The sequence below is a fragment of the Gorilla gorilla genome, chromosome 18 (assembly GCF_029281585.2).
Source record: "Gorilla gorilla gorilla isolate KB3781 chromosome 18, NHGRI_mGorGor1-v2.1_pri, whole genome shotgun sequence".
NCBI classification, from domain to species: domain Eukaryota; kingdom Metazoa; phylum Chordata; class Mammalia; order Primates; family Hominidae; genus Gorilla; species Gorilla gorilla.
Genome location: NC_073242.2, coordinates 97,030,837 through 97,055,726, shown reverse-complemented (window position 1 = coordinate 97,055,726; position 24,890 = coordinate 97,030,837). Strand labels below are relative to the sequence as shown.

Here is a 24,890-nt window from a genome sequence, read left to right as displayed (position 1 = left end):
CCAGCACAGTCTGGAGAATGGCATGGGTTCAGACAAACACTCTTATATTAAAAGCTAGGGGTTAGCAGGACTGGAGCACGCAGGCTGCCCACAGGTTGCTAGCTTGCAGGCTCTGGCTCTCGAGGTCCCACACGCCTGATGTCAATCACCTGAAGCCGCTCCAGGGCAGTCTGGAAGATTTCCACCATGGCTTCTTCCTTCTCGTCACCCTCCTCTGGCATTTCCGACTCAGGGAGCTGGAAGGCCTGGCTCATGTAGGTGTTCACTGTCTGCTTGTCCAGGCTGGGGTCGATGGTCATCAGGCCCCCTCGCAGCTTGGGCAGAGTCACTTCCTCATGGCTGCCCCACAGGAAAGAGAGTGACAGGTCCTGACCCCTCCTCTCCGTGCCCCAGACTCCCAGGTGCCCTCCTCTGTGCTGGGCTGAGCAGTGGATGGTGCATGGTGCACAGGGAGACCCAGGGGCTTCAGGGGCCCAGCCTGTGGGACTCGCCTATGGATGAGGGTCACTCACAGTTCTATGCCCAGCTCCTGCTTTAGCTCCTGTAAGTACCCGTCCTTCTCATCCATGTATTGTTCCCAGAGTTTTTGCACAAAGGGCTCACTCTGGCCCTCCTCATCCTGGGAGGGGCCACAAGTCAGGGTGAGGGCACATTGGCTAGGGTCCAGCCAAGGCTAGGGCAGGGGCCAGGCCAGTCCCCGGACCTCACACACCCACCTCCATAAACAGTGAGCGGTAGTTGAGCAAGTCTGCATTGCTGCTGCTGGGATGCCAGCCCCCTGCCTCCATCAGCTCCTGGATTTGCTCTTCTGTCTTGAGAGGGAAGGTACTCTTGAGGACAGTGCTGTAGGGGAGACATGAGGGCCAACAGGGACCTGCTGAGGCCTGCTTGTGCCTCTCCCTAGTGCTCAAAAGGGAGTGAGTTCCGAGGCTGTGGCCCTTCCCACCAGGTGCCCCTTTTCCCTACAGATGCAGGAATAGTTGGGTAGGAGTTGGGGGTAGCCTGGACTGGCCTCTCACTTGAACTGCTCCATGGTTAGTAGCCCCTCATTCTGACTGTCAGCATTTGTCATCTCCTTCAGCAGCTGGGCTACTGTCTCCTTCTGGGTGACATACACATTCTCACTCCGCTATAAGGAGAGAAGCATTATTCACCTGCTGTTCCTGGGAGTGGTGGGGGCAAAGCTGGTCTATGCTAGGGACAAAGACCCCTCTCAGTCTCCTCAAGCGGAATAGGCCCCAGCTCACCTTTCCCATCAAGACTGCATAGAACTGACTCATAACCTCGTTGGAGTGGAAGATCTTGATATTTTCAAAAATAGTATAAGCCCAGGCCATGGCATCACTGGGCCCAAAGCGATGCTCCAGGAAATTGAAGAAGAAATCTGGGAACGTCTCTTTCTGCGGGATCGAGGAAATGCTCAGTCAGCCTTAGGGTTGGTTGGCCCTCATCCCTGGCACCTCTGGACCTGCAGAGGACTCTGGATCTGAAGACCACGCTGGGCCAGAGTGGCTGGTGAGATCTGACCTGCTCCTCAGCAAGACGTTCCTTCCAGGCATCCTTGAGGAGGTTGACCACATCCTTCTTACTTGGCTTCTTGTTCTCCACGAGGCCATCAAACCGAAGAAAAGCAGGGATGGCTTCCCCATAGCCCTAGGAGGGAGGATATCAGCTCATCTCTGGACCCATCTGGGGCCCTACCCCCAATCAGGGAAGATCCCCAGTTGGTTCCCCAAAAGCTTGTCTGAGGAGCAGGGCATGGCTGTTCTGACTCTGGCCCAAGCCCCACTCCTGGGGCCTCCCCTACCAGACCAGGGAAGAAGTCTTTCTCCCGCAGCAGCCCCGAACCAATCTCTTCCAGGAGCATGTCCACCAGCTGGTCGCTGTTCTTGCCCTCAGCCAGCATCTGCCAGCGCTCTGGGCCCCCAGCCACCACATCTGCATGTGGGGAGAGGGAGCTGGAGTCTGGGCCCACATGTAAGCAGGACCCGGGGCCCTGCGGGCTGCCCTCACCTTTGCACTTGGTCCAGTCAGGCCGCGGCGTGGAAGTGCGCTGGATCTCCTGCAGCTCAGAGAAGAATTGGTCCCGTTCCTTCAGCGTGCTCATGTGCAGCTGCATGAGGATCTCATGCTCCTTGCGAACCTCCTCGTAGCTGGCTCTCAGGGTGTCCAGCTGTGGGCAAGGACATTGGCCCTGGCCCCCCACCTGTGAGACCCCATCCTACCCTCCTGGCCCTGCCTGCCTGCCAGCACCTGCTCCTGAAGATCCTTGTTGGTCTTCTCCTGCATTTCAAAGTCCCTCCTGGGGACCACATCTCCAAAGTTGGCCTTCATGGTGTTGAGTTCCATCTGCGTGCGGGTCAGGTCTTGCCGGGTCATCTTAAGAGCCAGGGTTAACTTCACAGGGTCCTCTCCCCAGATGCCTGCCAGGGGAGGGGGCCCACCAGCCCGTGTCACCGTGGCTTTCTCGGGGGTTGCCTGAAGCCCTCTGCCCTTCCTGTTTGGGGTTCCCTGGTTCTTGCCCACAGCACTACCAGCCTAGGGTTTCAGGCTAAAGTCTAGAAGCCCAGGAAACTGCGTACCGGGCCTGTCCAGCCCACTGGGAGCCTAGGCTGCCTCAGCTACCAACTGTGTTCCTACAATTCTCAGTTCAACTCAGAAGATACGCAGCCCTGGGGGAGGCAGGGACATCTCCCCTCTGAATGGTTATGGAATGAGCAGGTCTTAGGAATGTTGAATGAATGGGGCTTAGGGGTGAGACCAGACTCTTCCAGTGTCTCAGAGAAGAGAGAAACCCGATTCCCAATTCAGGCTTACCTGGCGACTGGGCTAATGACATGTCCTCCCGCTGGTACCGCAGCTCATTCAGGTCTGCGATGAGGATCTTGCGGGCATCTCGCTCACTGAGGTAGTGCAGGTACTCCCCAGCCAAGTTCTTCCTCAGTTTGGTCACCTGGTGAGAAGGTGGCTGTGTGGTCAGGGGCTGCCCCTGGACCCCTGTATGCAGCTGGTCACCCCAGGGAGTGGGCTGGGTTCTGGGGGGCCCCATCAGGGACTGTGAACAGGAAAGGTGAAAGAAGAAGGAGATTGGCCATTTCTGAGAATTTGGCAAGGTGCCAATGTTTCCCCCTGTGGGGAAAGTGCTGAGCCTAGCAGCAGGGCAGAGGGTGGAATTAGCAAGGCTTTGGGGGAAGGTGGTGGCTCAGTGTGTCACTCTCTGTAGAAAGGCAGAGCAGGGTGGGGGTCACCCTTGTCGTGGGGTTGGCAGGAATTCGGGGACTTGGTCATCATCACACCACTTCCATTCACCTCGCTCTGCAATGAAATCTTCTCCTCATTCTTTTTGTCGATGAGTTTTAGCAAGTTCATCTTCTCTTTCTTGAGCAGGGAGATTTCATGTTTCTCCTCAGCTCTCATGGCCAGGATCCTCTCATTGCAGTCCTCATTCACAGTGACAAGCTTGGCCTTCAGGGGCTCCAGAGCCCGAATCTTCTCCCTTTGGTGGGCTAAGCAGAGACAGGTGGGAGAGCTGCTTTGGGGCCATGGAGAACAAACAGCCAGAAGACACCCTAAGGTCATGGGTGAGTGGCTATGTCGCTTGCAAACCCCAAGAATCTCTGCATGCCTTGTTCAAAGCCATGGTCCCTGTTTCAGGCCTTCCTGCACTTGGTTTTAAACCAAGGGCAGAGTTCAGATGAAGAGGGGTCTCTCCTATGTCCTTTCCCCTACAGCCTTAAGTCCTGCAGCTGCACCATGCCCTGCACCTCCTGAGCCTGGCAGGGGAGCCTGCTGACTCCCAGAGGTGCTGACTCTCTCCTGGGGTTCACTCCATTTTCAACAGGGACTGCCCCACTGTGCTTCTCAATGACAGGGGTTGTCAGGTGCTCTGGGGTTCCCTATCACAGAACAGTCTGTGCAGAATGGCTGAGGGGCCTTGGTGACCTCAAGGCCCAGTTGGTAGCTGCCCCAGCCCTGCTGTGGAGCACCAGAAGGTCGAATAGGATCTTCTCCACCCCTTCCAGGCCGGGACAAGGAGGGGAGCTGCATTCTTTTTTTTTTTTTTTTTTTTTTTTTTGCGATAGAGTCTTGTTCTTTTGCCCAGGCTGGAGTGCGGTGGTGTGATCTCAACTCACTGCAACCTCCACCTCCTAGGTTCAAGCAATTCTCCACCTCAGTCTCCCAAGTAGCTGGGATTACAGGTGTGTGCCACCACGCGCAGCTAATTTTTTTGTGTTTTTAGTAGAGACAGGGTTTCACCATGTTGGCCAGGCTGGTCTCAAACTCCTGACCTCAAGTGATCCACCGCCTCGGCCTCCTAAAGTGCTGGGATTACAGGCGTGAGCCACTACACCTGGCAGGAGGTGCATTCTTACCCAGCATCCCCTCATATGCATTCTTGATGGAGGATAGTAATGGCTTGTACGTTTTGAAGTCCTCTATGAAGAACTCGAAGATCTCTCTGTAAGGCTGGCAAGAAAAGGGAACCCATCATCTCCTGGCCCATAGCTGCCAACCTTAGTGGGGAACTGTTTTTCTTTTTCTTTTTTCCTGAGACGGAGTGTCGCTCCATCACCCAGGCTGGAGTGCTGTGGTGCAATCTCAGCTCACTGCAACCTCTGCCTCCCAGGTTCAAGTGATTCTCCTGCCTCAGCCTCCTGAGTAGCTGGGATTGCAGGCATGCGCCACCACGCCTGGCTAATTTTTGTATTTTTAGTAGAGATGAGGTTTCACCATGTTGGCCAGGATGGTCTCGATCTCCTGACCTCGTGATCCACCCACCTCGGCCTCCCAAAGTGCTGGGATTACAGGTGTGAGCCACTGTGCCCGGCACTGTTTTTTTCTTTACTGGGCTTAGTAGTATTCCGGCATGAGGCTGCCAGGTCACTTATATTCAAGTAAATGCCCTAGATACCACCCGGGTACCTCACAGTGCCACGGAGCCTGGGGGCAGCTCTCTGGAGGCCTGTCCTGATGCTGTCTCTGAGGCCTAGTGGACTGCCATGACCATAGACAGACCTCCACTCTGTGCCTGAGCCCCTCTCTGGCTCTCCAGGCAGCCAGCCTCTTGCCTTCTAGACACTGCATCATTGGCCTCTCACTTGTAACCTCTCCCCATCTTAGAGCCTGGTAGATTTAGGAGATTGAAGGTTGTACCCTTGCATCCTGACATGCAAGTAGGGGTGTGGTCTTCTGTCCCATTTGGACGCATGGGAGGTTTCTGGAGGCAGCATTGCTCACTGAAATGAGCACAGTCTCCAGAGTCAGCCCTGAGTTTGAAGCCCAGCCCACTACGCCATAGTGGTATGCTTTCTTCCTTATCTGTTCAGGAGATCGATGTAAGGCCCCAGCCCAGGGCCTTGCACTTGCACATAGCCAGTGCTCAGTAAATGCTTTAGTCAATGACTAAGTCAAAAGGCAGGGATTCTCTGTCATCATCCTTGTTTGAGCAGATTTGGTGATTCTCTCCCTACTATACACTGGTATCTGGGTTGGATCTGATCTCTCTCTCTCTCTCTCTCTCTCTCTCTCTCTTCCTCCCTCCCTCCTTATGCATCTGTGCTGGTTCCTTAAGCTTGGGGTTGTTGCCACGGGGCTGGTAAACACGGTGTGACCCCTGCTTGCCCAACTGCCAGCATTCAGGCTACGTTCACTGATGTCCAGTGGCCCAACCTGGGTACTGGGGCTCACAGAGCTGCACGGACTGGGCACAGCATCCAGGCCACCTGACTCAGGTGAGGAAACTCCAGCCTCAGGAGACTTTCGGATCCACATTGCAGCCTTGCATGCTCACTGGCGTTTTCTTTTCTTTTCTTTTTTTTTTTTTTTTTGAAATGGAGTCTCACTCTGTTGCCCAGGCTGGAGTGCAGTGGCGTGAACTTGGCTCATTGCAAGCTCCGCCTCCCAGGTTCATGCCATTCTCCTGCCTCAGCCTCCCGAGCAGCTGGGACTACAGGTGCCTGCCACCACACCTGGCTAATTTTTTTGTATTTTTAGTAGAGACGGGGTTTCACCATGTTAGCCAGGATGGTCTCGATCTCCTGACCTGGTGATCCGCCTGCCTCGGCCTCCCAAAGTGCTGGGATTACACGTGTGACCCACCGTGCCTGGCCTTCTTTTTTCTGTTGACAGAGTCTCACTCTGTTGCCCAGGCTGTAGTGCAGTGGCATGATCTTGGCTCACTGCAACCTCTGCCTCCTGGGTTCAAGCGATTCTCCTGCCTCAGCCTCCTGAGTAGCTGGGACTACAGGTGTGCACCACCACTGCAGGTTTTGTATTTTTAGTAGAGGCAGGGTTTCACCATGTTGACCAGGCTGGTCTTGAACTCCTGACCTCAAGCGATCCTCCTGCCTCAGCCTCCCGAAGTGCTGGGATTACAGGCATGAGCCACTGTGCCCGGCCTCACTGGCATTTTCATAGGATGTTTCATGCTTCTGTTCAGGGAAGGAGACCCAGGAGAGCTGGGAGAGGTGGGTCTCCCCTGAAGGTCTGAGGTGCTCAGTCCTTGTAGGTGAGGCTTTTTTTTGTTTTTGAGACGGAGTCTCACTCTTGTCGCCCAGGTTGGAGTGCAGTGGTGTGATCTTGTCTCACTGCAACCGCTGCCTCCCGGGTTCAGGGTTCAAGCGATTCTCCTGCCTCAGCCTCCTGAGTAGCTGGGACTACAGGTGCCCACTACCATGCCCGGCTAATTTTTGTACTTTTAGTAGAGACGGGGTTTCACCATGTTGGCCAGGCTGGTCTTGAACTCCTGACCTCAGGTGATCCACCCGCCTTGGCCTCCCAAAGTGCTGAGATTACAGGCGTGAGCCACCGTGCCTGGCCGGTAGGTGAAGCTTCTTCCCACCCTTCCCCCGCCCTCCCCAAGTTTCTTCTGTGGCTCTGACCTGCAGCCTTAGTTCCTGGGTGGAATCTGTGCCCAGGTCCAGCAGGAGGAGCTCCTTGCATAGGTAGTTTTCCAGTTCTTCCAAGTACCGGGGCTTGGCAGTGCGAAAGGAGTGCTGCTGGCAGCTCCTGCAGGGGACAGTGGCTGATATGTGGCCAGCTTTGGGCCCCCAGTCTGGGGCAACACACGCCCCTGCCCTGTCTCCTGGCCCAAAGCCTGGCCCATGCCAGCCCACCCACCATGGGACTGACCCTGGCTTACCCTACTTGCTTCCAGTAGTCATCTGAACAGGGTTTTCGATTTTGCAAAATGGTCTGGCCACTGGTGTATGTGGGCCATGGGGACAGGTGCCCACCCATGGAGAACTGACCAGTCTGCAGGGAGGTACAGGTGGGGTTTCCATGGCAACATTGCTCCCCTTCCTAATGTTTCTCTCCATCTCTCCTCCCCCAGTCCTGACTTTTTTTTTTTTTTTTTTTTTTGAGACAATCTTGCTCTGTTGCCCAGGCTGGAGTGTGGTGGCACGATCTTGGCTCACTGCAACCTTCGCCTCCCGGGTTCAAGCTATTCTCTGCCTCAGCCTCCCGAATAGCTGAGATTACAAGCACCCACCACCACGCCCAGCTAATTTTTGTATTTTTAGTAGAGACGCGGTTTCACCATCTTGGCCAGGCTGGTCTTGAACTCTTAACCTCGTGATCCACCCACTTTGGCCTCCCAAAGTGCTGGGATTACAGGCGTGAACCACCGCACCTGGCCAGCCCTGATGTGTTTTACAAACATCTCTCAACATGGTTCATAATTAAGACTGTGGGTTCTTGAGTTAGAGAAGACTGGGGTTAAGTCTCAAATGTCCCTTATTAGCTATGTCACAACTTCTCTGAGCCTTAGTTCTCACGTCTGTAAAATAGGGATGATGGTAGTCTTTGTCACAGTGTATTGATTTGAGGATGCAATGAGAAAGCATAGTCGGGCACGGTGGCTCACACCTGTAATTCCCGGCACTTTCGGAGGCTGAGGTGGGTGGATCACAAGGTCAGGAGATCGAGACTATCCTGGCTAACACGGTGAAACCCCGTCTCTACTAAAAATACAAAAAAAATTAGGCCGGGCATGGTGGCTCACGCCTGTAATCCCAGCACTTTGGAAGGCCAAGGTGGATGGATCACGAGGTCAGGAGATCGAGACCATCCTGGTTAACACGGTGAAACCCCGTCTCTACTAAAAATACAAAAAATTAGCCAGGTGTGGTGTCGGACACCTGTAGTCCCAGCTACTCTGGAGGCTGAGGCAGGAGAATGGCGTGAACCCAGGAGGCGGAGTTTGAAGTGAGCCAAGATTGCGCCACTGCACTCCAGCCTGGCGACAGAGCGAGACTCAGTCTCCAAAAAAAAAAAAAAAAAATTAGCCAGGTGTGGTGGCATGTGCTTATAGTCCCAGCTACTCAGGAGGCTGAGGCAGGAGAATCCCTCGAACCCGGGAAGCGGAGGTTGCGGTGAGCCGAGATCGCACCATTGCACTCCAGCCTGGACAACAAGAACAAAACTCTGTCTCAAAAAAAAAAAAAAAAAAAAAAGAGGGAACGCATAATGTGTGCTTTACATGGACCCTGGTACTTGCTAGGAACTCAGTAAAGATTAGCCATTCTGGCCGGGCACAGTGGCTCATGCCCGTAATCCCAGCAGTTTGGGAGGCCAAGGTGTGCGACTTTAGCACTTTGAGGCCAAGGTGGGCAGATCACTTGAGGTCAGGAATTTGAGACCAGCCTGGCCAACATGGTGAAACTCCATCTCTACTAAAAATACAAAAATTAGCCAGGCATGGTGGCACACGCCTGTATTCCCAGCTACTCGGGAGGCTGAGGCAGGAGAATCGCTTGAACTCGGGAGGCAGAGGTTTCAGTGAGCTGGGATCGACCCCTTGCACTCGAGCAGCGGGGACAAGAGTGAAACTCCATCTCAAAAAAAAAAAAAAAAAAGACTATCAAAATGGATGTAATTATTTATGTATGTATGTTTATATGTATGTATTTATTTATTTATTTGAGATGGAGTTGCCAAGCTGGAGTTGCCCAAGCTGGAGTGTAGTACAGTAGCACGATCTCTGCTCACTGCAGCTCTGCCTCTTGAGTTCAAGCGATTCTCCTGCCTCAGACTCCCGAGTAGCTGGCCTGCCACCACGCCCGGTTCTTTTGTATTTTTAGTAGAGATTACAAGTGTGAGCCACCGCGCCCAGCTCACGCCTGATTCCCAGCACTTTGGGAGGCGGAGGCAGGCGGATAACCTGAGGCCAAGAATTTGAGGCCAGCCTGGCCAACATGTTGATACCCCATCTCTACTAAAAATACAAAAATTAACCAGGCCTGGTGGTGCACGCCTGTAATCCCAGCTATTTCGGAGGCCAAGGCAGAAGAATTGCTTCAACCCTGGAGGCAGACGCCACAGTGAGCAGAGATGGCACGACTGTACTCCAGTCTGGGCGACAGAGAGAGACTCTGTGTCAAAAAAAAAAAAAAAAAAAAAAAAAAAATGGTGTCTCACGATGTTGCCCACGCTGGGCTTCTCGAACTGTCCTGGGATCAAGAGATCCTCCTACCTTGTCCTCCCAAAGTGCTGGGATTACAGGCTTGAGTCATGATGCCCAGCCTAATTTTTATAAAAGCACAAAATAACCCTGGAAGACACCTGGGAGTTTATTTTTTATTTTTTTCTTAGAGACAGGGTCTTACTCTGTCACCCAGGCTGGAGTGCAGTGACCCAATAACACCTCACAGTAACTACAAACTCCCGGGCTCAAGAGATCCTCCCACCTCAGTCTCCCGAGTAGCTAGGACTACATGGGCACACCACCATTCCTGGTTAATTTAAAAAATCTTTTTCGTAGAGATGAAATCTCCCTGTGTTGCCAGGCTGGTCTCAAACTCCCGGTCTCAAGCAGTCTTCCTTCTTTGGCCTCCCAAAGTGTTAGGATTACAGGTGTGAGCCAGCCTTGTTTTTCAGAATTTTATTTATTTATTTTTTTGAGACTGAATCTCGCTCTGTCGCCCAGGCTGGAGTGCAGTGGCACAATCTCTGCTCTCTGCAGCCTCCACCTCCTGGGTTCAAGTGATTCTCCTGCCTCAGCCTCCCGAGTAGCCGGAATTACAGGCGCATGCCACCACGCCCAGCTAATTTTTGTATTTTTAGTAGAGATGGGGTTTCACCATGTTGGCCAGGCTGGTCTTGAACTCCTGACCTAGTGATCTGCCCACCTCAGCCTCCCAAAATGCTGGGATTACAGGTGTGAGCCATTGCGCCCGGCCCAGACTTTTATTTTTTATTATTTGTTTTTATTTATTCATTTATTTTGAGACGGAGCCTCACTCTGTTGCCCAGGCTGGAGCGCAGTGGCACTATCTTGGCTCACTGCAACCTCCACCTCCCAAGTTCAAGCAATTCTCCTGCCTCAGCCTCCCGAAGAGCTGGGACTACAGGCACGCACCACCACACCCGGCAAATTTTGTATTTTTAGTAGAAACGGGGTTTCACCATGTTGCCTAGGCTGGTCTTGAACCCCTGACCTCCGGTGATCCACCCACTTCGGCCTCCCAAAGTGCTGGGATTACAGGCGTGAGCCACCGCGCCCGGCCGTTTTTCAGACTTGTAAAAGACCAGTCCTTGGCCGGGCGCGGTGGCTTACGCTTGTAATCCCAGCACTTTGGGAGGCCAAGGCGGGCAAATCACGAGGTCAGGAGACGGAGACCATCCTGGCTAACACGGTGAAACCTCGTCTCTACTAAAAACGCAAAAAATGGCCGGGCGCGGTGGCTCACGCCTGTAATCCCAGCACTTTGGGAGGCCGAGGCGGGTGGATCACGAGGTCAGGAAATCGAGACCACGGTGAAACCCCGTCTCTACTAAAAATACAAAAAAAATTAGCCGGGCGCGGTGGCGGGCGCCTGTAGTCCCAGCTACTCAGGAGACTGAGGCGGGAGAATGGCGTGAACCCAGGAGGCGGAGCTTGCAGTGAGCCGAGATCGCGCCACTGCACTCCAGCCTGGGCGACAAAGCAAGACTCTGTCTCAAAAAACAAAAAACAAAAAAACACACACACACACAAAACGCAAAAGATTAGCCAGGTGTGGTGACACGTGCCTGTAGTCCCAGCTACTAGGGAGGCCGAGGCAGGAGAATCGCTTGAACCTGGGAGGTGGAGGTTGCAGTGAGCCAAGATTGTGCCACTGCGCTCCAGCCTGGGCGAGGAGCGAGGCTCCGTCTCAAAAAATAAATTAATTAATATTAAAAAAAAAAAAGACCAGTCCTCTTGTTCTGTCTACTGTTTCTACCGGGAGAAAATGTGGCTACCCTCCTTTGCTTGCAGAGGCGAGTGGAAGCTGGAGAACCAGCTGCCAGGGCCGCGTCTCGGCTAGGTTATTAGCAGCTGAGGGATCTCCGCCCGGGTGGCTGGAACGCAGTGCTCCCGGGCGCTCCGTGCTCTCTGCTTCCCCCTGTAGGTAAAAACGGGAAGGCGGCCCCGGAGGGACGGCGGGAGGGAACACTGTCCCCTGGTGGTTGATGCCGCGCAAAAGAAAGAATGAAAAAGCCTGGCCCACAGAAGGTGGCAGCTGAGAAGGCTGCCCGGGAGCCTCAGAGCTCTCCCCTAGTCATCAGGTCTTTTGGGCTGCGCTTGGTCTCTGCGGATAATCCATACTGACCCCTCCTTTCTCCTCCCTGGAGTCACTCCCGCAGGGGTGTTGGGAGTCCCCAGCCCCACAAAGTGTGTGGCCCATGTGTTTCCAAATTCCCCACGAGGGTCATGGTCACAGAAGGAAAACCACCATACAGCCCATGCTGTTCCACTGTGAGCCAGAGTTGTAAGTTTACTCAAATGTGTTTTTTCCTTTATGAGATTTGGACAATGGCTATTTGCTGATTAATAACAATCCTATGATCATATCAACAAGAGCCCAAAAGTACTTAATAAGACAGCATTGGGGCCAGGTACAGTGGCTCACGCCTGTAATCCCAGCACTTTGGGAGGCCGAGGTGGGCGGATCACGAGGTCAGGAGATCGAGACCATCCTGGCCAACACTGTAAAACCCCATCTCTACTAAAAATACAAAAAAATTAGCCAGGCGTGTTGGCGGGCGTCTGTCCCAGCTACTGGGGAGGCTGGGGCAGGAGAATGGGGTGAACCCGGGAGGTGGAGCTTGCAGTGAGCCGAGATTGCGTCACTGCACTCCAGCCTGGGCGACAGAGCGAGATTCCATCTCAAAAAAAAAAAAAAAAAAATTAGCCGGGCACGGTGGTGTACACCTGTAATCCCAGCTACTCAGGAGGCTGAGGTAGGATAATCACTTGAACCTGGGAGGCGGAGGTTGCAGTGAGCCGAGATCACGCCACTGTACTCCTTCCTGGGTGACAGAGCACGACCCCATCTCAAAAAAAAAAAAAACAGTATTGAGCTCAGTGTGGTGGCTCACACCTGTAATCCTAGTGCTTTGGGAGGCCAAGGAAGGAGGATAGCTTGAGCCCAGGAGTTCAAGACCAGCTTGGGCAACGTAGTTAGACTCTGCCTCTACAAAAAATGCAAAAAATAGCTGGGTGTGGTGGCGCACTCCTGTAGTCTCAGCTACTCAGGAGGCTGAGTGGGAGTATTGGTTCAGCATGGGAGGTGGAGTCTGCAGTGAGCTGTGTTTGTGCCACTGCACTCCAGCCAGAGTGTCAGAGCAAAACTCTGTCCCCCCCGCCAAAAAAATTAGCTGGGTACGGTGGCATGTGCCTATAGTTCCAGCTAGTTTGGAGGGTGAGGTGGGAGGATCACTTGAGCCCTGGCATTTGAGACTGCAGCGAGCCATAACTGCACCACTGCACCCTAACAGGCAAAAGCCTGTCTCAAAAAAAAAAGATGGCATTCTTTTTTTTTTTGAGATGTAGTCTTGCTCTGTTGTCCAGGCTGGAGTGCAGTGGTGTGATCTCGGCTCACTGCAACCTCCACGTCCCAGGTTAAAGCAATTCTCGTGCCTCAGCCTCCTGAGTAGCTGGGACTACAGATGCACCACCATGCATGGCTAATTTTTATATTTTTAGTAGATATGGGGTTTCGCCATGTTGGCCAAGCTGGTCAAACTCCTTACTTCAGGTGATCCGCCTGCCTCGGCCTCCCAGAGTACTGGGATTATAGGCATGAGTCACTGCGCCCCACTCTTTTTTTTTTAATTTAAATTTCATTTCTCTTCTGATACCTTTGGTACAGCATTCATTTTTATATACAAACTTTAAAAAAGAGGAATGGCAGAGAGATCCGGAGTGAACATGGTAGAGACGCATCTCTTTCCTCCTGCCTTCACACACCTACTCAGCAATTATGGAGCTATCAACATTTGGCAGACATTCAGGTAGCCTGTTAGATTCTAGGGCCATAAAGATAGAAAGATACAGTCACAGCCATGAAGGACCTTGGCAGATCTGGTGTGACCGTCCCAGCAGGTAGCACAGTTCCTGGTGTGTTGGTGGGAGGGATGAGAAGTAAGGGCCGCTGCGGAATGCTGAGCTGCAGGGGAGGGATGTCTGTGGGCAGAGGCGAGTTCTCTCTCTGCCTAGGGAGATCCGGGAAGGCTTTTCAGATGAGGAGCAGGCAGCCAGTGTACACCCTTCTCCCCAAAGCCTGGTGGGCCTGGCCTCTCTGAGCCACACTCTCTGACTGAGAAGAAGCGACTCTGGTGGGCATGTTTCAGGTGGGCATGTTTCAGGTGGGTGGTACTCTTGGGTTGCAGGAAGGGAGACGGATAGGGTCTGGGGGCTGACATTTGGGGTTCCAAAACAACACTGTCACTAACCAGCGTCCTTCGTTTCTGAAGAAGCTTGCGATTCTGGGTGCTCTTGTCTTCTGTGAGAAAGGATTCGTCTACGGTCACTCCTGAAGGCCGTGGCTGTAATCTGCACAGAGAAGGGAAAGCTGATGGTGGGTGACAGAGTCCAGAGTGGGAAGAGAAGCCCCATTCTTCCTAGATCCACAAGGCATAGCCGTCTCCCCGAGCCAGGCTCTGGGTGCTGCCTCCGGATTCCCAGAGACACTGCCAAGCAAGTCCCTGGCCTTGGGTCCAAACCATTTGCTTACATTCCCAGAAACATTCTTTTCATCACCAAAATTTCACCAACTACTGCAGCAGCAGGACATCCTCCCCATGAACCCAGAGAACCCCATGGGCCTATACTTCCGTTCAGTGTTCAACTGTGGCTGTGGTATTGGTTTCATGTACACAACTCTGGCATACTCTGGGGCTGTGATACAAAGGGCAGGTGCTGTAGGACAAGAAGCACAGGGTCTGGGGTCCAGGATCTGGGGTGTGAGTCTGAATCCTGCACTTACTGGCAGCTGATAGGGTCTAAGGGCTGACATCGGGGGTTCTAATAGGACCACCCTTGAGCAAGTCATTTAATATTTCTCAGCCTGGTTTCTTCACAAAGAAGTGGAGACAACTCTTTTTTTTTTTTTTTTTTTTGAGACGGAGTCTTACCCTGTCACCCAGGCTAGAGTGCAGTGGTGCGATCTTGGCTCACTGCAACCTCCATCTCGCGGGTTCAAGCAATTCTCTGCCTCAGCATCCCGAGTAGCTGGGATTACAGGCACCTGCCACCACGCATGGATAATTTTTGTATTTTCAGTAGAGACGGGGTTTCACCATGTTGGCCAGGCTGGTCTTGAATTCCTGACCTCATGATCCACCTGCCTTGGCCTCCCAAAATGCTGGGATTACAGGTGTGAGCCACTGTGCCTGGCCAGAGACAACTCTTGCTTTGCCTGTCTTACAAAGTTATGAAGTTTATTTTATTTATTTATTTATTTTGAGATGCAGTCTCACTCTGTCACCCAGGGTAGAGTGCAGTGGCGCCATCTGAGCTCACTGCAACCTCCACCTCCTGGGTTCAAGCAATTCTCCTTCCTCAGCTTCCTGAGTAGCTGGGACTACAGGCCCCTGCCACCATACCCAGCTAATTTTTGTATTTTTAGTAGAGATGGGGTTTTACCATGTTGGTCAGGCTGGTCTTGAACACCTGACCTCAAATGATCCACCCACATCCGCCTCCCCAACTGCTGGGATTACAGGCGTAAGCCACCGCGACCGGCCTGAAGTTTAAATAAGAATTAGCTGGGTGTGGTGGCGGGTGCCTCTAATTCCAGCTACTCAGGAGGCTGAGGCAGAAGAATCACTTGAATCTGGGAGGCGGAGGTTGCAGTGAGCCGAGATTGCACCACTGCACTCCAGCCTGGGTGACAGAGTAAAACTCTGTCTGAAAGCAAAACAAAAAAAATTAGATGTGCATCTGGGCGTGGTAGCTCATGACTGTAATCCCAGCACTTTGGGAAGCCAAGGCGGGCAGATCGCTTGAGCCCAGGAGTTCGAGACGAGCCTGAGCAACATAGTGAGACTTTGCCTCTATTTTTATTTATTTATTTATTTTTATTTATTTCTGGTTTCAAACTCCTGACCTCAGGTGATCTGCCTGCCTTGGCCTCCCAAAGTGCTGGGATTACAGGCGTGAGCCACTGTACCTAGCCAATTTTTTTTTTTTTTTTTGAGACAGAGTCTGACTCTGTTGCCCAGGCTGGAGTGCAATGGCATGATCTCGGCTCACTGCAGCCTCCGACTCCCAGGTTCAAGCAATTCTCCTGCCTCAGCCTCCTGAGTAGCTGGGACTACAGGTACACGCTACCGTGCCTGGCTAATTTTTATATTTTTAGTAGAGATGGAGTTTCACCATGTTGGCCAGGATGGTCTCGATCTCCTGACCTCGTGATCTGCCCGCCTCGGCCTTCCAAAGTGCTGGGATTACGGGTGTGAGCCACTGTGCCCGGCCTATTTTTTTTTAAATAAATAAAAAAAAATGAGATATGCAAAATACCATGTAAACTGCAATGAACTGCATAGATGTTCATTATGACAGTAGAACAGGAAAAGCCTCTTAGAACAGCCATCCTAGGAAGGCATTTGGGGACCAACAGGAAGGGCTACTGTGGGCAGGCAGGCTCAGGTGGAACAAAAGGAAGAAGTAATTCCAACAATCCATGGGGTGGGGGTGTGTGATTTATGTTGCCAGATAGATCTTGTGTTCACTCCTCTTGCTTGCTGGTGATTTTGGGCATGCCGCTTAACATCTCTGAACCTCAGTGTCTTTGCTCATAAAAGTAGGATTAGGACTACCCAAACTCCAGGGAAGTTGAGAGCCCTAATGTGAACCCAGTTGAGAAACTCTGCCCTGTAATGCTGCTCAGCTATAGTCCATGGAGCAATAATATTCCAAACCCTAGTCCTCTATTGCTTCTCAACATTGGACAAGTGTGAGCAAAACATATGGAGTAAGCAGTCGGTGAGGAGAAGGAAGAGTGTCTGCCCAGATTAGCTTGGGTGTGAGACAGTCTTGGAGACCAACAAGACACAACAGATCAACCCCAAGTGCTCACTGGGTTAAATCAATACCTTCTTATCAAGACTAATATATTATTCGCCGTGCAGTGGCTCAAGCCTGTAATCCCAGCACTTTGGGAGGCAGAGGTGGGCAAATCACGAGGTCAGGAGTTCAAGACCAGCCTGGCCAACATAGTGAAACCCTGTCTCTACTAAAAAAATACAAAAATTAGCCGGGTGTGGTGGCGGGCACCTGTAGTCCCAGCTACTCGGGAGGCTGAGGCAGGAGAATCTCTTGAACCCGGGAGTCGGAGGTTGCAGTGAGCTGAGATGGAGCCACTGCACTACAGCTTGGGCAACACAGAGAGACTCTGTCTCAAAAAAAAAAAATAATAATCAATTCTCCAAACTCTGTTCTTGCTCATGCTGGAAGCACCAGGAAAGGTAAGGTAAGCAAGAAAATTGGGGAATTCTATAAATTCTGAGAAGCTGTTGAATGGAAAAGTTCAGTAGGTAACAGATGTTGTTAGTTTTGAATATCAAAGGAGACAACATTATAAAACAGACTTAAAACAAGGCAAACCAAACACCTGCTAGGGCCTGTACACTTATCCAAAAAGCTTAGGATGCTTGGGCTGGGTGTGATGGCTCACACCTGTAATCCCAGCACTTTGGGAGGCCGAGGTGGGCAGATCATGAGGTCAGGAGATCGAAACCATCCTGGCTAACATGGTGAAACCCTGTCTACTAAAAATACAAAAAATTAGCCAGGCATGGTGGAACGCGCCTATAGTCCCAGCTACTAGGGAGGCTGGGGCAGGAGAATCGCTTGAACCCGGGAGGCAGAGGTTGCAGTGAGCTGAGATCATGCCACTGCACTCTAGCCTGGGCAATAGAGTGAGACACTCCATCTCAAAAAAAAAAAAAAAAAAGCTTAAGATGTTTTATATTAAATATTTTATGGTAACCCTCAGAGGGGAATGGGAAACATTTATATTTCTACCTCAAAGCTGGACCAAACTCAGTTATTTATTTATTTTTATTTTTATTTTTTTAAGATGTAATCTGGCTCTCTCGCCCAGGCAGGAGTGTAGTAGCATGACCTCGGCTCACTGCAACCTCTGCCTCCCGGGCTCAAGTGATCCTCCTGCCTCAGCCTCCCGAGCAGCTGGGATTGCAGGTGAGCACCACCAAGCCCAGCTAATTTTTGTATTTTTAGTAGAGATGGGGTTTCACCGTGTTGGTCAGGCTGGTCTCGAACTGCTGACCTCATGATCTGCCTACCTTGGCCTCCCAAAGTGCTGGGATTACAGACGTGAGCCACCGCACCCGGCCTCAAGCTCAGTTATTTAAGTGGTAGTAGGCAGTGGGTTTGTCAGGGGTATATCTTGGTATTCAGTGAACGCAAGCTGCTGAGTTCCATCCACCAAGTGCCAGGGTTGTGAGGGTGAAAGGAGAAAAGCCGATAGGGAGGAGAAACCTGCCCCAGGAAAATGCACAATTCGAAGGTCCCTTGCAGAGGGTCCTGATGACATGTTCCACAGTGCTAAGGTCTAGCCTATCCATCATGCTGCCCCTCTTTAAAGGGAAAGGATGAGGACACCCACAGTGTCTCTAAGAGAAACAGTGAGTCTGGCCCAACATCACTAAATGCTGGTGAATAAGGAATATGGTAGATTAATGATGTTGTATTTTTTTAAAATTTTATTTATTTACTATTTTTTGAGACAGGGTCTCACTCTCTTGTCCAGACTGGAGTGCAGTGGCCCGATCTCGGCTCACTGCAACCTCCGCCTCCCAGGTTCAAGCGATTCTCCTGCTTCAGCCTCCCGAGTAGCTGGGATTACAGGTGCATGCCACTACCGCCTGGCTAGTTTTTGTATTTTTAGTAGAGATGGGGTTTCACTATGTTGGCCAGGCTGGTCTTGAACTCCTGACCTCAAATGATGCACCCACCTCAGACTCCTAAAGTGCTGGGATTACAAGCATGAGCCACTGCTCCCGGCCTGTATTATTTATTTATTTATTTATTTTTTTGAGATGGAGTCTTGCTGTGTCTCCCAGGCAGCTGGAATGCAGTGGCAAGATCTCAGCTCACTGCAACCTCCTCCTCCTGGGTTCAAGCAATTCTTGTGCCTCAGCCTCCAGAATAGCTGGGATTACAGGCACAGGTCACCATGCCTGGCTGATTTTCTTTCTTTTTTTGAGACGGAGTCTCGCTCTGCTGCCAGGTTGGAGTGCAGTGGCATGATCTGGGCTCACTGCAACCTCCACCTCCTGGGTTCTCCTGCCTCAGCCTCCCGAGTAGTTGGGACTACAGGTGCAAGCCACCACACCTGGCTAATTTTTGTATTTTTAGTAGAGACAAGGTTTTACCATGTTGGCCACGATGGTCTCGATCTTTTGACTCCGTGATCCGCCCACCTTGGCCTCCCAAAGTGCTGGGATTACAGGCGTGAGCCACTGTGCCTGGCCAATATTTTGTATTGCTATTAGAAACAGGGTTTTTGCCATATTGTCTAGCCTGGTCTCGAACTCCTGAGCTCAGGCAATCTGCCTGCCTTGGCCTCCCAAAGTAATAGGATTATAGGGGTGAGCCACCGTGCCTGGCTGTGCTTTTTTTTTTTTTTTTTTTTCTGAGACGGAGTCTCGCTCTGTCACCCAGACTGGAGTGCAGTGGCGAGATCTTGGCTCACTGCAAGCTCTGCCTCCTGGGTTCACGCCATTCTCCTGCCTCAGCCTCCCGAGTAGCTGAGACTACAGGCACCCGCCACCATGCCCGGCTAATTTTTTTTTGTATTTTTAGTAGAGACGGGGTTTCACCATGTTAGCCAGGATGGCCTCGATCTCCTGACCTCGTGATCCACCCACCTTGGCCTCCCAAAGTGCTGGGATTACAGGCGTGAGCCACCACGCCTGGCCATTTTTTTTTTTTAATAGACAGGGTCTTGCTTTGTTGCCCAGGCTACAAGGCACTAGTGTGATCACAGCTCACTACACCCTCTCGAACTTCTGGGTTCAAGTAATCCTCCTGCCTCAGCCTCCTGAGTAGCTGAAACTTTTATTATTATTATTATTATTATTATTATTATTATTATTATTATTATTTGTAGGGACAGGGTCTTACTATGTTTCCCAGGCTGGTCTTGAACTCCTTACCTCAAGTGATCCTCCCACCTTGGCCTCCCAAAGTATTGGGATTAAAGGCATGAGCCATCATGACCAGCCCTGTGCTTCTTTCTTAAAATGAATGGGGATTCTCTTTCTGGGTCTGCTTCATATCCTTTTCATAGAGAATGGCAGTTTACTAAATTAATCCTGTGCTGGGTAACAATTCTCTTTCTCTCTCTCTCTTTTCTTTTTCCTTTTTTTTTTTTCTTTTTTTGAGACGGAGTCTCACTCTGTCGCCCAGGCTAGAGTGCAGTGGCGTGATCTTGGCTCACTGCAACCTCTGCCCTCTGCCTCCCTGGTTCAAGCGATTCTCCTGCCTCAGCCTCCCAAGTAGCTGGGAATACAGGTGCCTGCCACCATGCCCGGCTAAATTTTTTTTTTTTTTTTTGAGACAGAGTCTCGCTCTGTTGCCCAGGCTGGAGTGCAGTGGCAGGATCTCGGCTCACTGCAAGCTCTGCCTCCCAGGTTCACGCCATTCTCCTGCCTCAGCCTCCCGAGTAGCTGGGACTACAGGCGCCCACCACCACCCCCGGCTAATTTTTTGTATTTTGTAGAGACTGGATTTCACCACGTTAGCCAGGATGGTCTCGATCTCCTGACCTGGTGATCCCCCCGCCTCGGCCTCCCAAAGTGCTGGGATTATAGGCGTGAGCCACCGTGCCCGGCCTCTTAGGGGCTTTTGTAGGCTTTTCTCTGTCAAGGCAGCAGACCCTGAAGAGTTTAGGTGGGATTGGGTGGTGTTTTTTTTTTTTTTTCCCCACTGGGAATGAGTAGAAGGGGGGACACTACATTCATTCAACACTTACTGGGTGCCTATTACATACAAGAGCTGTGTCAAGAGCTTCACATATTCTGCCTGAATGTTCCCAACAATGTTTGTGGGGTGGGCTGTATCATTCCCATGTTTGAGATTTATAAGCTGAGGCCTGGAACTTGAAGGGCCCTGTCTGAAGTCCCAAAACTAGAAAACGATTTAGCCAAAATTTTTGTTTTAATCTGTATGTATGGCTCTCCAGGCTGATGGAACTGGTCATATTTTGCAGTACCCAGAGGCTATACACCTGAGTACAGGCAGAAGCTACCCAGAGGATGATCTCTCCAGGCTTCTAAAGTATTTCTTTACTTGTACAATGGTAATATTACTACTTTATACAGTTGTTGTGAGGATTAAATATGGTACGTAGGCCGGGTGTGGGGGTTCACGCTTGTAATCCCAGTTTGAGAGGTCGAAGTGGGAGGGTCGCTTGAGTCTAGGAGTTCGAAACCAGCCTGGGCAACGTGGTGAAACCTCGTCTCTACAAAAAACAAACGAACAAAGAAACACCCAAAAATTAGCCGAGCGTAGTGGCGCATGCCTGTAGTCCCAGCTACTCGGGAGGCTGAGGTAGAAGGATCGCTTGAGCCCGGGAGGTCGAGGCTGCAGTGAGCCGTAGTAGTGCCACTGCACTCCAGCCTGGGCGACAGAACGAGATCTTGTCTCAAAAATAAAATATTTAAAAATGTGGTATATAAAGCATTTGGCATATAGTACATTCAATACAAGCTGGTTGTTACTAGTAATGATAAAGTGCGCCTGCCCTTTTGCTAGCACGTAACGTCTTCACTGGGCTAAATCAGCCCGATTCTAACCGTTCCTGCAACCATTGACTCTGTGGTGCTGGAGCCCTAGATCAATGGTCAGAGGCCAGCAGGAGGTGCAGAGGTCCGGATCAAGTGCCATTTCCCTCTCTAGAAGTACTCAAACCCTCCTCTCTGCCCTCATCCCTGCCAGCGCCTACCTCGACGCGGACGAGAAGCTGTGGTACCGCGACTGCTGGCAGGCCATGACCCACGGGCAGGCGGGCAATCAGCACCCGCGGCCTGGGAAGCTGTGGTAGTGTACAGCCGGTCGCCATGGCGACCAGGCCCCAGAGGCCCCCGCGGCGGGGGCGGAGTCAGGGGTGCGCCACGCCCCCGAGCCTAGCGCCCGCGGGCTGGGAGGAGGACAAAGTAGCAAAGGTGGACTGGGACCCGGCAGCGGGTGCCCTGAGAGTCAACCACTACAGCCGATTTGACCCCAGGTACCAGAACTGAGGCAGGGGGATGAACAGAGGCCATGGGGAGGGAAGTGTGCTGAGAGGCCGGAGCCGCTTTGCCGGCGGGAATTGTAGTTTTCGGTGTCCCGACGTCTCGATGGGACAGGCTTATGGCTGAGGAGGGTTGTACTACATCTCCCAGAATTCTCTACCAGCCCGAGTTGCTCCGCCTCTCGAGAGCTCTGCATTGTGGGGTATGGAGTTCAAAATGTGGTGAGGCGTGTCAGTGTCCAAAGAGGGGTGCCGGACTCGGACTCGGTTTCCCTGCGGCCCAGGGAGGCTCACGGGCCATTGGCTGAGCGGGGCGGATCTGGTCCCGCTCCTCCCCGCCCCCAGTGACACAATAGTAGCTCCCTCCAAGATGGCGGCAGCGACGGCAGACCCGGGAGCTGGGAACCCGCAGCCTGGGGACTCCTCCGGCGGGGGCGCTGGGGGCGGGCTGCCGTCCCCGGGGGAGCAGGAGCTGAGCCGGCGCTTGCAGCGCCTGTATCCCGCGGTCAACCAGCAAGAGACTCCGCTGCCGCGCTCCTGGAGCCCCAAGGACAAATACAACTACATTGGTCTGTCCCAGGGCAACCTCCGCGTCCACTACAAAGGTATCGGCCCGTCAGGCTGGGGGGAATTAAGGCTAGAGCGTCCGTGGGGTGGCTCTGCTGCCAGGCCTCCGCCCTATCACCTCCCTTTCCCTGCCTAGGTGCTCCAGGTTAGGCCTTGGCCCTTTCAGGATGTCCAGGGTGGTGAGGCTGAACAGGCCGAGGGCTGACTGCCTGTTCTCTATCCTGAGACACCTGCCGTCAAGAGAACCGCAACAGGTGTCCAAACCCAGTGCTGGGCCGGACCTTCCACTCCAGGGCCTCCGTGCTTATCCTAGGCTGGCGCCAATAGCAGCGGGACCTTTCGCCACTGCTTAGAAGAAAGGGGTGGTCACATACCTACCATTAGCGTGAGACTCATGGGCTTCTCCACCTGCCAGGAATCCTAGACTGAGCCTGGGGTTCCGTGCTAGAGTTTGGGGGGTGTCTTCCAGGTCGGCCTCATCCTTCTTCCCCTGGCCTCCCAGGTGGGCTGCCTGGATTCTAGAGAGGCTGCCAGCAGCACTTGGGTATCTCTCACATTGCCTCTACCCTTGTTTTGTTTGTATGGGCAGTGTCTCAGGCAGGACTGCTGTTCTCAGGAGGAGGTGAGGCAAAGGTGGAAGGTTTAAGTGTTTATTCAGTTGTCTAATGATTCCTCGGCCTGTGTAAGCGCTTCCTCTGGCCACAGAGGAGTGGAGTTGCCATGGAGGAGTTGCAGAGAAAAATGAGGCTTCCATTTGCATTTCCTTCTGCTGAAATTTCTTACTTGCCTTCTCCTGTTAGGTCATGGCAAAAATCACAAAGATGCGGCCTCAGTGCGTGCCACCCACCCCATACCTGCTGCCTGTGGCATTTATTACTTTGAAGTGAAGATTGTCAGCAAAGGAAGAGATGGGTAAGCCCTTCATGACCACCCTCTTTCCCTGATCATGGAGCTGATCCCTGTGGTCAGAGTTCAGGTCCTTTGGCTGGCACTTGTTGCTGATGTGAGCTGGGGAGCCGCATGGGTCTGGGCTGCCACTATTTCCTGACTGTGGGCATGGTCTGGTCTAAGCAGCAGATCTTGATGGCCAGTGGGTGTGTTGGGGGTAAAGCAGGGATTCTTTTTAGTGATGATGTAATTTGATACCTAGAAGGTTAGGCAAACAAGTAACAAGTTTACTTTAAAAATTTAGTGTCCAGAATGGAGTTTCCCTCATGAGCATGTGGTGTTTTTGTGACTTCCTTCCTTTCACATTCTTGCTGTATTCATGAGGTTCTTTTTTATGGCACTTAGTCATGTAGAGGCCCTGGTAGCCTTCAAAGAGATAGTAGAGTCTTTGCAGCATTCATGAAAGCTTCTGTGGCCACCGGCCTGTCATCTCAGGGTAAGCAGCATACACATGATCAGAATCAGGTGACCTTGCTGCTCATAAACTTGTTTTTCAGTCCAAGGACTTGAACACTACTAGTTGGATCAGCTTTAGAAAGGTCCTCATTAAAGTCAGCATTAGGAGCCAGGCGCTGTGGCTCACGCCTGTAATCCCAGCACTTTGGGAGGCTAAGATGGTCAGATCACCTGAGGTCAGAAGTTGGAGACTAGCCTGGCAAACATGCTGAAACCCTGTCTCTACTAAAAATACAAAAAAATTAACTGGCATGCCTGTAATCCAAAGACCGAGGCGGGCAGATCACTTGAGATCAGGAGTTCAAGACCAGCCTGGCCAACATGGTAAAACCCCATCTCTAAAAAAAAATTCAAAAATTAGCTGGGTGTGGTGGTGTGCGCCTGTAATCCCAGCTACTTGGGAGGCTGAGGCATGAGAATCACTTGAACATGGGAGGCGGAGGTTGTAGTGAGCTGAGATTGCGCCACTGCACTCTAGCCTGGGCAATAGAGTGAGACTCTGTCCCAAAACCAAACAAAAAAAAGTCAGCATTAGGGAGACTCCCTATTTTAGGGTGATCCAAGCAGACACAGGAAATCATAGGGGAGATACTTAATTTTTTTTCTTTCTCCCAGTCTCCCTTTTTTTCCCAGTGATTGTGACGAAGCAGGTGTGTAAGTTATGAAGTAACATGACTGCAGCTACCTTGGAAAGGCTTTCCTCATCAGACTTTAGGTTTGGTGTCTGAAGTTTGCCAACCCCTCTGGTGACCATGCCAACGCTGAGTGTGTGTTCTTGAACATTCAGAACTTCTTTCTCCTAGGGACTGTCCCCTTTGTGGTGCATGCAAAATGCTTGGCCAAGGGACTAGGCTGGGGGCAACACTGCCAGAGTCAGAGCCTTGCCTACTTCCTCAGTGATGTAACTTCTCTGCCTGAGAGGTCTCTGTGGTCTTGGGTAGATGTTGGAGCTTCAGTCTCCTGATCTGCACTGTGAGGATCCAGGCCAGCATCTAAGCTGCCTGAACTCCAGAATTCTATGCCTCTGAAATTCTGATCATGGGAAGCTACTGTATCTTTCTCTCTCTCTCTCTTTTTTTTTTTTTTTTTTTTTTAAATGAGATGGGGTCTTGCTCTGTCTCCCAGGCTGAAGTGCAGTGGCAAGATCACAGCTCACTGCAGCCTCGACCTTCTGGGCTCAAGTTATCCTCCCACCTCAGCCTCCTGAGTAACTGGGAATACAGGTGCATGCCACCACGCCTGGCAAATTTTTTTTTTTTTTTTTTTTTGAGACGGAGTTTTGCTCCTGTTGCCCAGGCTGGAGTGCAGTGGTGCAATCTCAGCTCACCACAACCTCCGCCTCCCAGGTTCAAGTAATTCTCCTGCCTCAGCCTCCCGAGTAGCTGGGCTTACAGGCGTGTGCCACCACACCAG

At 51.9% G+C, this 24,890-nt stretch overlaps 2 protein-coding genes across 12 annotated transcripts in view; one reads left to right on the top strand and one right to left on the bottom strand.

Moving 5' to 3' along the window:
- Positions 1–23: 23 nt before the first annotated feature.
- On the bottom strand, positions 24–21,532 carry TSNAXIP1 (translin associated factor X interacting protein 1). 8 transcript variants are annotated; one of them, XM_004057838.5, is made up of 16 exons: positions 21,219–21,525; positions 13,699–13,798; positions 7,142–7,254; positions 6,882–7,008; positions 4,374–4,467; positions 3,310–3,506; positions 2,818–2,953; positions 2,254–2,423; positions 2,014–2,173; positions 1,808–1,938; positions 1,528–1,653; positions 1,248–1,400; positions 1,020–1,129; positions 717–843; positions 513–619; positions 24–339 (listed from the first exon to the last, which is right to left on the bottom strand). In XM_004057838.5, the coding sequence occupies exons 1-16, from the start codon at positions 21,263–21,265 to the stop codon at positions 99–101; spliced, it is 2,139 nt and encodes a 712-aa protein (XP_004057886.4). In that variant the 5' UTR covers positions 21,266–21,525; the 3' UTR covers positions 24–98. The 8 variants fall into 8 exon arrangements, with proteins under 8 accessions (XP_004057886.4, XP_055222163.2, XP_004057885.4 ...); XM_055366188.2 differs by lacking the exon at positions 513–619 and having other exon boundaries at positions 21,219–21,362; XM_004057837.5 differs by lacking the exons at positions 4,374–4,467; positions 7,142–7,254 and having other exon boundaries at positions 21,219–21,532.
- A 238-nt stretch (positions 21,533–21,770) lies between these two features.
- The window catches only part of RANBP10 (RAN binding protein 10), an 88,133-nt gene continuing 85,013 nt past the window's right edge, over positions 21,771–24,890 (top strand). For 2 of the 4 annotated variants that reach the window (XM_063700304.1, XM_055366189.2), the window contains exons 1-2: positions 21,775–22,111; positions 22,874–22,985. In XM_063700304.1, coding sequence (XP_063556374.1) covers positions 21,877–22,111; positions 22,874–22,985 — 347 coding nt within the window. In that variant the 5' untranslated portion in view covers positions 21,775–21,876. Of the gene's footprint in view, positions 22,112–22,873; positions 22,986–24,890 lie in introns of all 4 variants that reach the window. The other 2 variants (XM_019012096.4, XM_004057834.5) reach the window with 2 other exon arrangements.

Excerpts from the sequence above, each read along its gene's own strand:
- TSNAXIP1 (XM_004057838.5), bottom strand. The coding sequence starts at position 21,265 with ATGGCCTGCCAGCAGTCGCGGTACCACAGCTTCTCGTCCGCGTCGAG. Across the intron at positions 7,255-13,698 it reads TTCAGAAACGAAGGACGCTG|ACTGGTCAGTTCTCCATGGG; the intron begins GTTAGTGACAGT and ends ACCTCCCTGCAG. Across the intron at positions 2,174-2,253 it reads ACAAGGATCTTCAGGAGCAG|CTGGACACCCTGAGAGCCAG; the intron begins GTGCTGGCAGGC and ends CCTTGCCCACAG.